A 14,981-nucleotide genomic window follows, 5' to 3' on the forward strand; every position below is an offset into this window, starting at 1 on the left:
GTCAGACGCTCTGGCTCTTTCCATGCACAAGAATCATCTATCGTTAGATAGATGACGTTCAAATGAACGTCAATCCTCTCCAGACGCGCCCAGCGCACCATGGCCATGGGGACATTTTTCTCGATAACTGCCACGTCCTGGTTCGAAAAGCTTAAGTCACCATAAAACCTTTGGCACATGGAGCGGACTGTGTCTCTCGCGGTACATTCTCAAGCCATCGGCAGAAGAAACTGGGCAAAGTTTGCTCGCGGTCGAAACTTAATCGTCACAATCCTCGACCCGGGCTTAAGTACCAAAGCGGAGGCAAGAACTTCCACGATTCCCCATATCAGGGTTGTCGCTGGAAGCCATCTGATAAAGAAACTGGGGGTATTTTACAGATGCTCCACACAAGGCTGTGGGTGGAAGACGAAGCCGATCTCGCCTTGTTCTTTTGATATCACCGATCATGTGACGTCACAACTGGTCATGCTTGTCCTTACGTAGCAGTCGGTCAGGGACTTTTTTAATCTCTCTGACAACGAAGTCCAGACTACCACTCACACTATACACGCTCTCTCAAACAAGCCAATACTCACAAATTCTCCTCTCCCGCTTCCTTCCATACGGGTTTCCTTTCCTCTTTAAAGATTTTCTTTTGCTAAAATGGCCTCAACAACTGACTTGCGTGTTTCGAATCTCTTCTCATTGAAAGGTTATGTCTGTCTTGTTACTGGAGGAGGTGCGGCCGCGAAAGAACTTCTACCTGGACCTCATCAAAATCAACTGACTGAATATAGGGACTGGTATTGGGCTGATGGCCACTCAAGCACTAGCAGCAAATGGTAATACATTATCAATATACGATGAACAACTATTGACAGCCAGCTAACTTCATTCCAGGCGCCAAAGTCTACATCACCGGGCGAAGAAAGGAAGTGCTGGAGAAAGCAGCTAAGGAACACGACCCCGCGTCCGACGGTAGCCAACAAGGCGGACAGATCATCCCCGTAGGGCCATGCGACGTGACGAAGAAGGCCGACCTAGAGAAACTCTGCAAAGAGATTGAGAGCAAAGAAAAGCACCTCTCACTAGTTGTTGCCGCGGCTGGAATCTCAGGCGCCAAAGGGCCGCCAGACACCAGCGATGCCGAGAAACTGAAAGAAACTCTCTGGCAAGAAGATCCGGAGGAGTGGAGCGCGACATGGAACACGGACGTGACCTCCGTCTTCTTCTCGACGGTCGCATTCCTCCCACTCCTACAGCGCGCACCATCCGACCAAGCCAAAAGCGTCATCGTCATCAGCTCCATGTCCGGCATGATGCGCCACAGCCAAGCGCACTTCAGCTACAATGCCGCCAAAGCCGCGACGGTGCATCTGACGCGCATGATGAGCAAGGAGTTCGCCAAGACCGGCGTGCGCGTGAATTCGATCGCGCCAGGCTATTTCCCGAGCGAGATGACAATGAAGGAGAGCGATGAGCGGAATAAGGCGCACATGCCCGACGAGAAGGTCAAGGATAAAGGACATGAGGTCCCCGCGGGTCGCTCTGGGACGGACGAGGAGATGGCCATGGCGGTGGTGTTTTTGAGTCGCTGTGGCTATGTGAATGGTGAGATTGTAAAATTGGATGGTGGTGTATTGAATGAGGTTGGTAGTTAGTCAGAGTAGGAGCTCAAGACATTAGAGTTGGGGGAGGGTCCTTCAGGAAGTTGAAAAGCACTATACAACCATAAGCATTCCTCGAAGACCAGTGAACAGCACAACTTGAGCTGAAATCGAAATTCCATGGGTCTTCAGATACCCAGTACTTGATACCCTTCACCATCAATCACATGTCTCCTACATAAATGATGGCATGTCACTTCAGTGGTTAGTGGATTTCAATCATAAAACTACTAACTTCGTACTTAGGACTCAACTCCCAACCTTTTGGAACCCCCCCCACGCGGGTACTCGACATAAATATAAATCGATCAATCTAACCTAGTAATGATCCCATATCCCACGACTCCCAATCTCGCCGACATTCCCGTCGAGATCGGCGAAATACACGCTCCGCCCGCCCTTGGGCCAGTCGACCGTCGCCGTCACGCGCACGCCCGAGCCACAGTCCGCGAACCACGCCTCCCAGGCATGCACGTCCTCGACGCTTGGCACCGCCAGGCAGAAGTGCTGTTTGAGATGCGAGTGTGTGTCTGTGTCTGGGTTTGTGTCTGTGGTGTTTGGCTGCTGGCCTGTGGTTGTTTTCTCCGGTTGGAGGAGAGTCAGGATGTCCTCGCTGGGCCCGTGGCCAGGAATCACGCCTCGGTTGTCCGGCAAGATGCTGTCGGACGCGGTGCCGCCAAGCTGGAATAGGAGGAGTGTGGTTTGGCCGAGTGGGAAGACAGACATGCGTGGCTAGAGTGGGGGATGATGCGTTAGTTTGTCCTGAATCGAGCGTGCGAATGCAGATGTAGATGGGCTTGCCCCTTTCCTTCCCGTGGCATTACAACGCGGTGCCGGGACTTTAGATCTGACTTTGAGAAAGGAGGGTCATATGCAAGCGCAGTATTCAAAAATGGGGGTGATGAAAAAGAATATAGACGACCCCAAGAATCTGCTAAACCTCCATCCAGCGCGTCCTAAGTGTGCTTACCGTGTCCAGACTGGGCTCCACACCCAGTGTTTCCTTGTAGAACTTGGTCGACGCAGCGACGTCACGCACCTGAAGTGCCGTCTCGAGGACGTGGGTTGGTGGTGGTGGTGGCCGTTTTGCTTGGGGTGAGGCCATTGTGATGAACGGCTTGTCTGGTAAGGATCCGGCGCTTCGGGTCTTTGTTGGGCGCGGAACCGTACGGTATCGAGGGCTAGGTTGGAATGGTGGGACTGGCTTTGAGTGTTGTGGCAGAGAGATCGATGGATCGTCGAGGGGTGGTTGTTGTGGGATGAGATGAGATGTTGTTGAGAATGAGAACTGTTGATGATGTGGATGAATCCACGCTCCTGGGCGACGAAGACAAGCAGAGTAGCCGGGTAGTTTTGAGATGCTGCTTATTGGGTATGTTCGTATTTTCGCAATCAATCTCATCTTCTCCAGGTCGCTTGGTGACGCATCAACCTGAGTTTATATAGATGTATTCTGGTCTTATTTCTCACATATCACGACAGGGTTCAATGCTAGACTTGAATGGGACATCTCCAGCGAGCGAAGGGGCTTGGTTACATCGTAAAAGCCAGATCCAGCGCTGACTATTCTGAGGTCACACGATGAAGCGTCTTTTCAACGACTCGGGTGATGAGATATACTTAGTAGTAATGATGTTTGAACCTGACCGACGTATTCGTGGAAAATGCGGAGAAGGAGTGGAGTGAGATCCGGAAGATGATGGCCGAGGAGGACGTTGTATGTCAGCAGTGGTGGTCTAGATTGCGGGGAATTATGTAAGAAATCAATCCGGATTTTGAAAACTGGAAGAACAAGATATTCGCGCTCAAGTTGTGGCAGCTAGTTGTAATACGGTCTTTTCAGGGTCCAGAGTTGCATACAGTGCTAAGGATCAAATCTAGAACAAAGTCGTCTAAGTCAATTAGTAATCGCGAAATACCTATGTTCAGATGGCATGCCTCCAATAACGCCCTGCTTGCTGTCTTTCAGACAATAACATCTCATCAAGAGGTCGTGCCGTGAATCGTCAAACAACTGCTTGCCCGTGGATATATAGGGTCGCGTTGAGTTCTCTAATAATGCTTGCTCTTTTGAAAAATGCACATCTCGTCTGCGAAGCCCGAGTCCTCTGCTGTCGACTCGGCTGATTTATTATTGTATCCGTCTGCTGTGAATCGTGGGGCTTGAAGGCGCCGCTCCGGCTTCGCTTTCTATACCAGGTCAAATCTTCAGGTATCGACCAGCCAGCAGGGCCAAAGCAGAGTCGAAAAATACCTCGGCTGCATCAGCAGGGATTTAACGACTTGGGTGGCCGTGGAAAAGGGTGCTTCTTTCCCACGTCTGCAGTATTTCCGAGTCGAGCTGGTGATGGCTAGCATGAGAAACCGGCGAGATAAAGGCCTGAAAGATCAGCCTCCGCAGGTGCCACCTGTGATCGAGAGGTAGTTGAAGATCAACCCACGATCGATACCATTTATCAGCTCTCCTTCCCCTTCCTTGACTTCTTCCGATCTCTGATCCGTTTTTCCGTGGCCATGAACTCACGAATCCCGACCGGAATACTCTGGAACAACTCATCACCATCCGTAGAACCTGCCGCAGCCATAGAGGGCGAAGGAGAAGCCCAAAGCCCTTCACTTCCACCGCCATCATCATCCATACTACCCGACGCTTGACTCACCTCTGGTCTGGGCAGCTCAATCTTGGCGGAATCCCCAATCGTATTCTTCGTCGGTGCCTTCGCTTGCGCTTCATGTAGTCGGTTTGCCCAAGACTCGACATCGTCTCGGTAATCGTCCCATACGCAGTGGACACAGCCGCTCATGCAGCAGTTGTCCGGCTCTTCAGGGCGCGGGGGAATAGGCACACCGTTGATGGTGCGCCATGTTGCGTCCGGGCTCTCCGAGACTGAACTTCTATATCGTTCCATCGTGCCGAATAGTCTCCTCGCTCTTTCTTCCTTTGACTGATCGCCGGACTGCACGAACGTGGGGAGCGGCACGGTTGGGTGTGCAGGTTTGGGTATCGGCGTCGCAAGGAGATCGGTGTAGAAGTCACCTAGGGGAAGGGCTTGTTCTTGCGATCGGTCGGGCGGTGAGTTGAGAATTGCGGGACTGTGGTGGAAGGTGCGGCGTTGTTCTCTTGATCCGCTCTGTAAATTGTTGGAGGCGTCATTCTTGTCCTTTTGAGCATATCTTCTGGATAGAGAAGTCGAGATCTTTTCAGTTTGGGTGCGAAATTGCTGGCGTGCACAGGAGTTACAGACCCAGGTTACCTGGAGTAACTTGCTCATGGTGGGAGCTTGAGCACCGAGATTCATGCTCGATAGAAGTCGTGGTTAAGGTTTGACAGCATCATCAGCAAGACAGGAAGAAGAAGAAGCAGGATAACCTTCTCCCGCTGGCGCGAGTTATTTCAGCGTGGCGGGAGGGGAGGGGCTTATCTAAATATGAGGCTTTTCCTTCAAGAGAGATTACTTGAGAAAGAGGCAGATGGAGGAATTCCAGAAAGCTGCCGAGGAACTGGCGATGATGTCATCCGACGCGCCGAGTCCCTTGGGTGTCACCCCCCGGCTCCGTATTGTGATTTTCCGCCCTCTATCGCGCTCCATTCCCCATTCTCTTTTGGAAATATAGCGAGAGAATAAGGAGGAAGTGTAAGTATTCGGCCAAGGTCGCACGGTACTAGTATTTGGACGCCTTGAAGAGTGACCACGAGAAAGCGATAAGAGTGCAACGTGTTCCTATGCTAGACACGCAAGAGCCAAGTGTGATAGAACCTAGACTTGGAATGATTGAACAGCCTAGCACATCGGTAATACGGGGCAATTCTGAGTCCTACTGATGGTGATTACCTCGCCAAAGAGAAAATATATATCACACGGGGTTTGAAGACTTGAAAGCTTGGTGGCAGATACAAAAACTTCAATCAATTTCAAGGAGTAGCGAGCAGACCAAAGGTACTGAGTAGGTTATTCACAAGTCCTCGTACTCTGCGGGCAGCTGCTTTTCTTCGATCCATGCTTTGATGCCATCCGCAAACAGCTGTGGATGCTGTAAATCCCACGCATGCACCGCCTTCTTCACGAGCACCGCCTTGCTCTTTTCATTCTTCATCTTTAGAACGAGACCCATTTTCCTCGTTGCATCGACATCGTCCTGAATCCCACCGGCGACCGACAAGGTTCTCACCGATATCTTCTGGACCTCTTCCAACGTCATAGTCAGAATACTCGCGTACACCTGTCGGACGGTTTTGCTGTCCAGATTCTTTTTCTGCTCTTCAATCAGCCCTGTTGGGATGTGCAATCCCCGCCAGGACGCCGCGTAATTATACAACCACCGCGGGAGCCAGTTGGTCAGGAGATTCATAAAGCCATACACGAGTTTTGGCCGTTCGGCGAACCATGTGAACCAGCCCTGGAAGGGTGCTGCACCAGTAACCCACAATGACTCAACCACATCAGGTTGGAGCTTGGCCACCTCGAGAGCCGTAAAGCCTCCCATAGACAGTCCTACGACGTGAGCCCGGCCACTGTGAGCATGCTTGCGGATCAATTTTGCCACTAGGTCAGCGGCTATGGAAAGCGAGAACGGCTTGACGGAGATAGACCCAGAATGTGCGGGCAGGTCCACAACTAGAAGGTGGTAGGCAGAGAGATAGGGAATCACCTCTGCGTATTCCAAGTTACACGATAGCAGACCGTGAAGAAGGACCACAGTCGTTTGTGAAGAAGAGTTCAGTGACAAGTAGAACAGTTCTTGTGCGGTTTCGGAAGGTGCCTGGACCTCGGAGGCAGAAGGCATTGCTGATGTGCTGATCAAGATAACTACTGTGTAAGCTGGATCATGAAACCCCTTTAGGCAATGCTGAGCTCCCGTGTGGCCAGGTGTGCAAGGGTGGTCGTCCTCCCAGCGTATCAACAGCTCGACCGTCACCTCAAACGTTGAATTGCCGGCATAACTTCGGTGGCTACTTGGTATCTAGAGCTGGCATGTGGTGGTAAATCGGCAAACTCGTCGGTACTCTAATAAGGCTACATACCACGTGACGAGGCTGAACCCCTGTCCCATAAATGCATCTGAACCTCGAGATGCTTGCGACCAAGATTGGAATAGCGACAATGAACAGCCACTACTCCTGCTGGAACGCCAATTTTAGCATGAACAAAACCGGAACTGGAGATCTAACAAATTTTGCTTCGATACTTGAGGGACTTCCTGCACACCGATTACGAACTCTGCCAATCCAAATACTCGTCCATGAACGTCTGCATTTACCTTGTGCCTTGTGGGTGTCTCTTCATCGCAACAACTTCGACGAATTCGATATTATTATTAAATCAATTATCCATGCCACAGAACGTGAGCTGCGAATACCGCAATCGCTTGTTATGAAGCAGATGCTCATCATTGCAACAGCGAAGGCGTTTTTGGATGAGGTTTCTGAATGTTTTGCAACTTGCCTTGCTGACAAGGAGGAATCACGTTGCTAGTGTTGGTTCTTTCAGGCAGATCGGAGACGCTTCATACATGATACTTGTAGGTTTACGTGGGGTCGCAAGAAGACTATGCAGTTGATACCATTTGTACCTACACGGTAAAGCCTATGGTTGGCAGTTCACCAACTGAGTCCAGCCCTGCTCGATAGGATTCCAGTCATACCCCTTCTCCCCCTTGGACTTTCCGATCCCGCAGGACTTTCGAAATTCCCGGTTTGTCCTAGAAACGCCTGTATCCCGAGAATGCGGGCATTTTCATCGTCGGTATGGTTATATTGGCAGCCCGGTGCGAAGCAATGAATAAAATGAGACCGAGAGCCTCCAAGACCGCAACCGTGGTTGATGAGTAAAAGTTGTACGTCTAGGCAAGCCAAGATGCGTCAGTATTAAGGTTTGCAGAGCATTACTCGGCTTGAGAAGGATTCCTTGGGCTCGAAAAGAATGTATGCAGCCCAAGGGGTTGGATGCAAACTCAGACATACGTTTTCAATGCACAAGGCATTCCAAGCCACGTCTCCATCTTTAGTGGTTCGTTTGTGGCAGCTCCAGGACCACAGATCCCAACCTTTCTTCTCATCGCCCATGCTGTCCACAATTTTGAAGTAGACCACGGCACCAATCCATGCGGCAACCATCAAAGTAGAACTCAGATAGACGGCCCACTTGTGAGAGGGACCTTGGCGTGCGCTTTGACACTGTGAGACAAACAAGAAGTTAGTATTCGAGTCGACAACCTGAGGGACACGGAGGAACAGCGTACACAGCCACAGAGACTTCCAAAAGCGATCAAATGGACAACAACGGCGGCCAAAGCAGCTCCTAGCATGACCCACGTTGGCCACGGATCGATGACAGCCCATATCTTGGTTTGCAAGCCCGTTGATGAATTCCTTGCTGTTTGATGTCGCGTCTTGAGCCAAGTGTACATGGAATAGGCTTGAATACCGAGAATGGTAATGGCCAGAACAAGTGACAGAATGCGGAGGATTGTGCGAACGGTCTGAAACCGGGCGTGGGCGTGGCGCGTTTTATCGTTGGTTCGACGGCCGCTGTGAGGGCGTGGCTGGTTCAGAGCGTGATGCTGCCGTGCATAGTCTTCTGATTTCAGGAGCGCCTCATCATCAGCAGAGGGATGCATATTTACATCTGCATCCAAATCGCTCCGAGAGTGCCGGAATGGCTCGTAGCGAGTCTGAGACTGGTGTGGATTCATTGTTAGCAGCTCCAATACCCGACCCGAAGTCAATAAAGTCGGGATGTGTGAAAGACAAAGTGAAATGTGTCGAAGGAAGGAAGCAGAATGGCAGCATAGCTATCAACTTAAACAAACAGCTCAATCGCTCAAGGCTGTCAGTCGCATGCTAGGCTGGTCATCTTCTGGAACAATGAAGGACTCGATCCACATCTAACGGCCACTCTCCGTCGCCGGCCACTCTCCGTCGATGGCAGTGACAGACCTGATACTTACTAAGTACTTTAATTAAACATCCCTTCGATTCAGTCTCGAGATGAAGGGTTTTGGGTGACTTGGCTTTAGCGCTTATCATTGCTTATCGTTGCTAAGCATTGCTAAGCGATGCTGGAATCCATTTCACCTATATTTTGCTGTCGTTGACAGGCGGTTCCCTGGAGCAGAGCCGCGCCAAATCAAAATCATCGGTTAACTAGCGGCTGCTCATCCCCATAAAATGCTGACGAGCTGAATCAAATATTAGGTAAGTTCCTCCACCACGGGTGGTTGATGGATATTGCATCTTGATAACGATCGCAAGCCACATAAATTATTATATGGGTACAGTTTCACCATGCCCGGGCTGAATTTGGCTCATACACCCATTGCTGATGGCCATTGGTGCACTATGTCCCTGTCTGCAGCTGGTCCACTACAACTCGTCTTTGAGTTTATCGATCGCTACTAAGCACTGTCTCTTCTACACCAGGAATAGACCCGGTCCTTGTGAATCTCTTCTGGTTCAGCATCAGCATGGCTTCAGGGTCAATTTGCTTCCACAACGCGGGCCATGACCGGTGGCCGAATGCTAGAAGCAGAGCTGGAAATTAAACGTGTCCGGTCAAGGACTAGTATCCTGAGACATTAATTCTGGCCGTGGTGGAAATCTGCCGTCTTGTACTCTTGCCTTTGTATACTAATCTATAAGTACAACTCCTCAGCGGGTAGACTTACTGGTATGTTCGATTCACATCGTACCTTTTTAGCTTTTTCTTCTTCGCATTTCGGGAGCGACAAAATTTACATCGATCATGAAGTCGCTATTCTACCTCTCTTCCCTTGCTCTGGCGGCAGCTGGTGACATCTCGCTCCAGGCCTTCACCGACAGCAGTTGTGGAGGAGACGGAGGCACTGCAATTCAAAACGTGCACGCCGACGGCAGCGACGTGCACGATAGTAGCGGATGCCGGGCACAGGGCCAATACAATTCAGTCAATGTGGTCAGTGTTGATCCAGGCTTCCGGTGCAACGTCTATGGCGACAGCGCGTGTCAAAATTTCCTCGAAACGGTCTTGACGGTATCTTGTACACCCGTCATCGGCCAGGGCGTCATCTGCTTCAATCAAGCCGCCTTTGACAACCCGTTTGTCGAATCAACAAGCGCTGTTGCGATTGGGTCGACAACAGTCAATGTTGTTGGTGGCGACTCGCTGCAAAATCAGCTCAACAACGCGGTCAACCAGGCATGTACAAGCGGAACTGCATGCGATCCCACCCACACACTCGTCCTGCATCAAACCTTCGATCCGCCTGCTGGAAAGGAATTCTGCAGTAATGGAGGTCAGTTGATTGACAAGTCCGGATGTACTTCAGAAGATTGTAGCACCACGATCTCGATATCTGGGAGCTTCAACGACAACAATCAAAGAGATTATATGAAAGGGTTGCTTCAGAGTGCCGCGGGCTCGATTCCATCACCCGTAACGTTTCTGCAAGTGCAGGTCCTGAGCAAGACGAAAGCTATCCAGGCCCAAATGAGTGTCACTGTCAGCACTCAGTGCACTGCAGTCGCGCCGCCATCGGGCTTTACCTGCTCGTCCGCATTGAAGGACATTGTCAGCGCAGCGCTCGCGACCGTACCGGGGGTGGGAGGCATTTCGTCGTTGGCGTTCCAGGCGGACTGCGATATAAACGGATGATTTTGGAATCGCCGTAAAGTCATGATATATAGCTAGCACGGCAGCCACGTACACCAAAGAATTTCTATTAATTATACCTACGAAGGATCTATCCAAAATAATATACGCTACTACCATAATAGGTATTTGAAATCTCCTTTAAATCGAATAAGAGGATTCTTTACGGTAGCTATACCGATCGCACGATTAATAGCTAAACACTTATATATAGTATTTATGGGCGACAAAGCGTCTGGTCTTGATACCCGTTGAGGACCACGGACTACTGCTTTACTCACGCATCATGTAACTTAGCTCAACTTTGGCTCAGCCTACTCATCCTTCTCATCAACTGCACTTAGTCCCGCTTCTAGGCCCCTCCATCATTAAATACTCGCGGCATATTTAAGAAATAGTTGAGTGGAAGGTACTAGTAGAAGAAAAAGACCGTGGTTAGTCCTGGGCGGGTCATTGTGGCGGAGACGAAGACGGAGACGGATGCCTAAACGAAGACCGAGTCCCTTATCACAGTCGACGATATGAAGTTATAAGGTTCATCATCCAAACCAATGTCGATCAAGTCAGGCACCAATACTCAGCAATAACTTATACAATGTACGCTAATTTAGGTAATAGAACAGTGCTTTTTTAGGGTTATCTCTGGCGATCTATACCTAATGTTTCTATCAAGGGGGTTACCAAGGTCAACAAGGACAAATCTTACTTTATGTGTTTTAACTTCCAAGTGCCCAAGGCAGATACCTATCTAAATTAAACTCAAAAGGTGCGACTATCAACTGACCGACTAACTAACTAGTAACTCACACGGCAGCCTTGCAACTCTTGCTCCGTTACGCCGCCCTCGATTGACTTGTCACTTGCACCGATATTTTTATATAAAAAGCCACCTTCAAATCTTTCTCTCACACATCAAAACCGCCACATTGTTTGCAGCGTCGTCAAGAACTGTGGAAACTTGGATTGTCGCTCTTTGTCTGCGCTAGGCAGCCCGTGCGGACAACCGATCCTCAAACTGTATCCTCTGCTGAAATGGGCGACCAGGTTGAGACTGAGAGCGGAAGAACGTCCACACTGCTTCGCATCCTAGCTTACTTCCTACCATGGAAAGGGGGCTATAAAATCGTAAGTTCTCTCTCTCGAAAGATCTGGACATCCCAGCTAGTTCAAGGACTAAACAGAGTGATGTTCGCCAGGGCGAAACAGCCCAGGAACAAGATGGCCGTGGTTCGACGGACAAGACGCTCCTCGGCCTCCCTAACGAAGTCGTCCTGATAGTTGCAGGCTTCCTCGACCCGGCGTCTCGGGTGCTCTTCAGCCTCTCGTGTCATCGCTTTCGGGGTCTGCTCACCTCTCACCTCGACTTGACGCTTGATGGTGACCGGGACGCCAAGGTTCGAATGTTACAGCTTTTCGAGCTTGACCATCCAGAGTTCCTCACTTGCCGCCACTGTGGTCTTTGTATCGTTGGCGGACGAGGGCCTTCCTCCAGTATAGATGTCCAGGTCACTACTCATCTCAGGATATCGACCTATCTCACCGTCAATACATTAGCGGGGCTGGGATTCAGTGCGTTGAAATGGGGCGAGGTGTGGTCGATTTGATTCTGCGAGCGTCCGAGCATGGCCCCGAATATGGTTTGCCCGTGTCTATCTTGAACATCGGTGGTATCGATTGGCAAGGCATCCCACGAAGGAACGAGGCACGGCTGGTGGACGGTCAACTCATCTTATCCAGTTAAACGCGGGTGGAAATAGAATCAGGGGGAGGAATTACGACGATGAGAAATCTCGTGGCCAGGAATGCATGCTTTCATCTACATTACACCCATGGACTCGTTTATTTGACGTCGAAACCTCTCGAGCAAATCGTCGCAAGTATGATAGCTGGCTCGGAAGTATTTTTCAAGTGTCCGTTCTGCGAAACTGACCACCAATTATATATGGGAAAAGACGACGAGAGTCGAAACACTATCTCCCTTAATGTTTGGAGAAACTACGGACGAAGATACCACAACGGGCTGCTCAATGAGCAGATATTTCATGGGACACCTCAGTTGCGGCTTGATGCTGGGGCGCTCGCGGAAAGGGATCTTCGAGCGGTCTTTGAGTCGGACAAGGAACACAGTCCAGATTTTGAGCCATGCCAATCCCTAAATGCTGAGCCTGCACCAGAACCCTTATGGATTCAATGTACCAAGTCGGACAGCTCCTCATGCAGATTCGCCTCCAGATCGATTTGCCGATCCTCATTGTCGAGCAAACCCAAGTAATAAGATAAATCTCTTCCATCGAACTCTCTTACCGAAAATCCATTACCCAAGAAGTCAAACATGTTATACGAATTGCAATACTCAATCTCATAGTCCTCGAACCTCGGGTTCTTCAACAGATCCATGTAGATCAACCGCGAGCCAGGGAACATGGGCAATGGACCGTCGACTCGTCCCTGCTTGAACCAACTGCTGCAGCCTGACGTCCATGCCGTGCGCTGTAGGAAGAGTTGCGCGTGCTCTGTCAGTTGCTCGGCCACTTTCGTCTTCGGCGTGAGGCTCTTGATCCGGTCTTTCTGCAGCTTCTCGATGCATTGGATTATGTTGCCCGCCAAGGTCTCGAGGATGGGGAGGAACGAGCCGTGTCCGAGAGGTCCGTATGGTCCAGCCATCATCCAATAGTTGGGCACTAAAATGTCTTTGATCAGTATCATTCTGTCAAGATCTCGGGGACAAAGCTTACTGTGAGGAACTCCGATTGAGATGTACGACGACGGTTCTTTCGCCCACATTTCTGCGATGGAGTGCCCATTGGCTTCAACTGGGAATCGAGGGATCCAACTCGTATTGAAGCCAGTGGCGCAAATAATGACATCGACCTCGTGTTCGTCACCATCACTATCGATGAATCCGGCAGGCGTGATCCACTTCATCTGCTTCGTAAATACTTTGACGTTGTCCTGAGACAGTGCTTCTAAGAACCCGTTTCCTGGCTGATCATTTCTTTCCGTCAGCTGTGTTACCGAGAAGAGCGACCACAGATTGCAATAGACTGGTGAACTTACCGTCGGTCTCCTGCAACCCACGCCAAAATTCTTCGGTATCAGCGCATCCAGTAGCTCTTTGTCACTGGTCCCAAGTTTCTGGGTCATCTCATTTCTTGCAAACTGCAGGAGTTCAGGTCAGATGTTGTCCTGCCGTCCTACAAGCAACCATAGTGCAAGCACTCACTTCTTTCGCGCCCTCAGCTTCGGGGGTCCCATTCAAAATAAACTTAAAGCGAACATTGAGCTCAGACTCGATCATTTTCGAGTATCTCAAGAACAACTCTGGCTTCTCAGCGAATCGTTTCTTCTGCTCGTCGGTATCTGAATGTATCACGCTGGTCAGGATGGCCTCAACTCTTGATTACCGCAGACGGCGGGACTGGGAACGTACAATGGAAATTGCCACCATTCGGTCCCGCGAATTTCTGGGCGAATCCAGCGGTGATCCAGGTGGGCGTCTTCACCCAGGTGTATAGTTGCTTGACTCGCGAGGCGATGTTTGAGGTGATCTGAATGCCACTGCTTCCAATCCCGATAACGGCGACTCGCTTTCCATTCAAATCGATCGTCGTGTCGTAATTGGCGCTGTGGACGAGTCGCCCTTTGAAGGAATGAAGTCCTTCGATGTCTGGCCATTTCCAGTTGCTAACGGTAGTGATCAGTTAGAGTTCCAGGCACCAAAAAAGAAGCATCAGCATACTTCAATACGCCTCCACCATTGATGAGGACATGACATGTATCCGTGAACTCGGAGCCATCGGGAGACTGGACGCGAACTTCCCATACTCCCTGCTCGTTGTTCCACGTCGCGCTCACGATCTTGTGCTGCAACTTGATATACTTCATCAAGCCGTGGTTAACAGTGACGTCTTTGAAATATTGCCATATCTCGGGAGATTCGGAGTAGTACTGCGACCAATTCGGGTTGCGCGCCCACGTAAATTGATATGACGCTGATGGGATGTCGCATGCACAACCGGGATATCTTCCAGCGTCATCAGTTCTGTTCAAAGAAGGGAGGGAAAAAGGAGAAGCAGGCACATTGTCGAACAAGCCGGACATACCTGTTCTCCAACCAAGTCCCACCCACATCCGAGTTCTTCTCATATATCTGGACATCGACATTCTGTAACCGCTCCTCGGCGAACTTGGAGAACACGATTCCAGAGGCTCCCGCACCGATGTGTATCACTCTGAGTTTTCGATGGGTGTCGTATGGCTCTTCGTTTATCCGATACCCACGGGCGTTTTGCAGGAGCCAGCCTAACTCGTTGTATTCTTCTCCGTTGATGTTGGACGGGAACCCTTCTCCGTCCTTTGAGGGCGCCATGATATAAGCACCCAGGACCCGTCGGTGAAGTGGCGCCCGAACTTGTACAGATCTTGCTTGTTGTTAGAATGGCGGACTTCTGGGTCAATGAATACCTTTCGGAGTAGACTGTGCGCAGGTAGCAGTGAGACCTATCTTCTCGGATAGTACCCTGTGTTTACCACTTTTGAGATGTAGTTTTATAGCAGTGAGATGTATCCTTTCGCATAGTCCGTCCTGTTTATTAATCTCGAGATCTAAATATTCACGGCCCCTTGATATCGTCAATACTCCATCCCAGTCTATCGATGAGATCGAAAATAGCGCGAACTCCAATTTGGAGAAAGGCCGAGGCAA

General features: G+C 50.3%; 6 protein-coding genes across 6 annotated transcripts; 2 read left to right on the top strand and 4 right to left on the bottom strand.

Annotated features, from left to right (window-relative positions):
- Positions 1-645: 645 nt before the first annotated feature.
- LTR84_009785 (uncharacterized protein) lies at positions 646-1,643 on the top strand (the record flags this gene model as incomplete). Its single annotated transcript, XM_064853324.1, has 3 exons — positions 646-721; positions 780-824; positions 883-1,643. The coding sequence occupies 3 exons, from the start codon at positions 646-648 to the stop codon at positions 1,641-1,643; spliced, it is 882 nt and encodes a 293-aa protein (XP_064709723.1).
- A 324-nt stretch (positions 1,644-1,967) lies between these two features.
- LTR84_009786 (uncharacterized protein) lies at positions 1,968-2,754 on the bottom strand (the record flags this gene model as incomplete). The annotated part of the gene is made up of 2 exons (XM_064853325.1): positions 1,968-2,381; positions 2,620-2,754. The coding sequence occupies 2 exons, from the start codon at positions 2,752-2,754 to the stop codon at positions 1,968-1,970; spliced, it is 549 nt and encodes a 182-aa protein (XP_064709724.1).
- A 1,351-nt stretch (positions 2,755-4,105) lies between these two features.
- On the bottom strand, positions 4,106-4,921 carry LTR84_009787 (uncharacterized protein; the record flags this gene model as incomplete). The annotated part of the gene is made up of 1 exon (XM_064853326.1): positions 4,106-4,921. The coding sequence occupies one exon, from the start codon at positions 4,919-4,921 to the stop codon at positions 4,106-4,108; it is 816 nt and encodes a 271-aa protein (XP_064709725.1).
- A 682-nt stretch (positions 4,922-5,603) lies between these two features.
- Positions 5,604-6,434, bottom strand: LTR84_009788 (uncharacterized protein; the record flags this gene model as incomplete). The annotated part of the gene is made up of 1 exon (XM_064853327.1): positions 5,604-6,434. One exon carries the CDS (start codon positions 6,432-6,434, stop codon positions 5,604-5,606), a length of 831 nt encoding a protein of 276 aa, XP_064709726.1.
- Positions 6,435-9,391: 2,957 nt separating this feature from the next.
- Positions 9,392-10,279, top strand: LTR84_009789 (uncharacterized protein; the record flags this gene model as incomplete). Its single annotated transcript, XM_064853328.1, has 1 exon — positions 9,392-10,279. The coding sequence occupies one exon, from the start codon at positions 9,392-9,394 to the stop codon at positions 10,277-10,279; it is 888 nt and encodes a 295-aa protein (XP_064709727.1).
- A 2,184-nt stretch (positions 10,280-12,463) lies between these two features.
- On the bottom strand, positions 12,464-14,645 carry LTR84_009790 (uncharacterized protein; the record flags this gene model as incomplete). The annotated part of the gene is made up of 5 exons (XM_064853329.1): positions 12,464-13,435; positions 13,500-13,636; positions 13,707-13,960; positions 14,016-14,300; positions 14,380-14,645. The coding sequence occupies 5 exons, from the start codon at positions 14,643-14,645 to the stop codon at positions 12,464-12,466; spliced, it is 1,914 nt and encodes a 637-aa protein (XP_064709728.1).
- Positions 14,646-14,981: the final 336 nt, after the last annotated feature.

Source organism: Exophiala bonariae, assembly GCF_035927105.1.
Source record: "Exophiala bonariae strain CCFEE 5792 chromosome Unknown scaffold_4, whole genome shotgun sequence".
In the NCBI taxonomy this organism is placed as follows: Eukaryota; Fungi; Ascomycota; class Eurotiomycetes; order Chaetothyriales; family Herpotrichiellaceae; genus Exophiala; species Exophiala bonariae.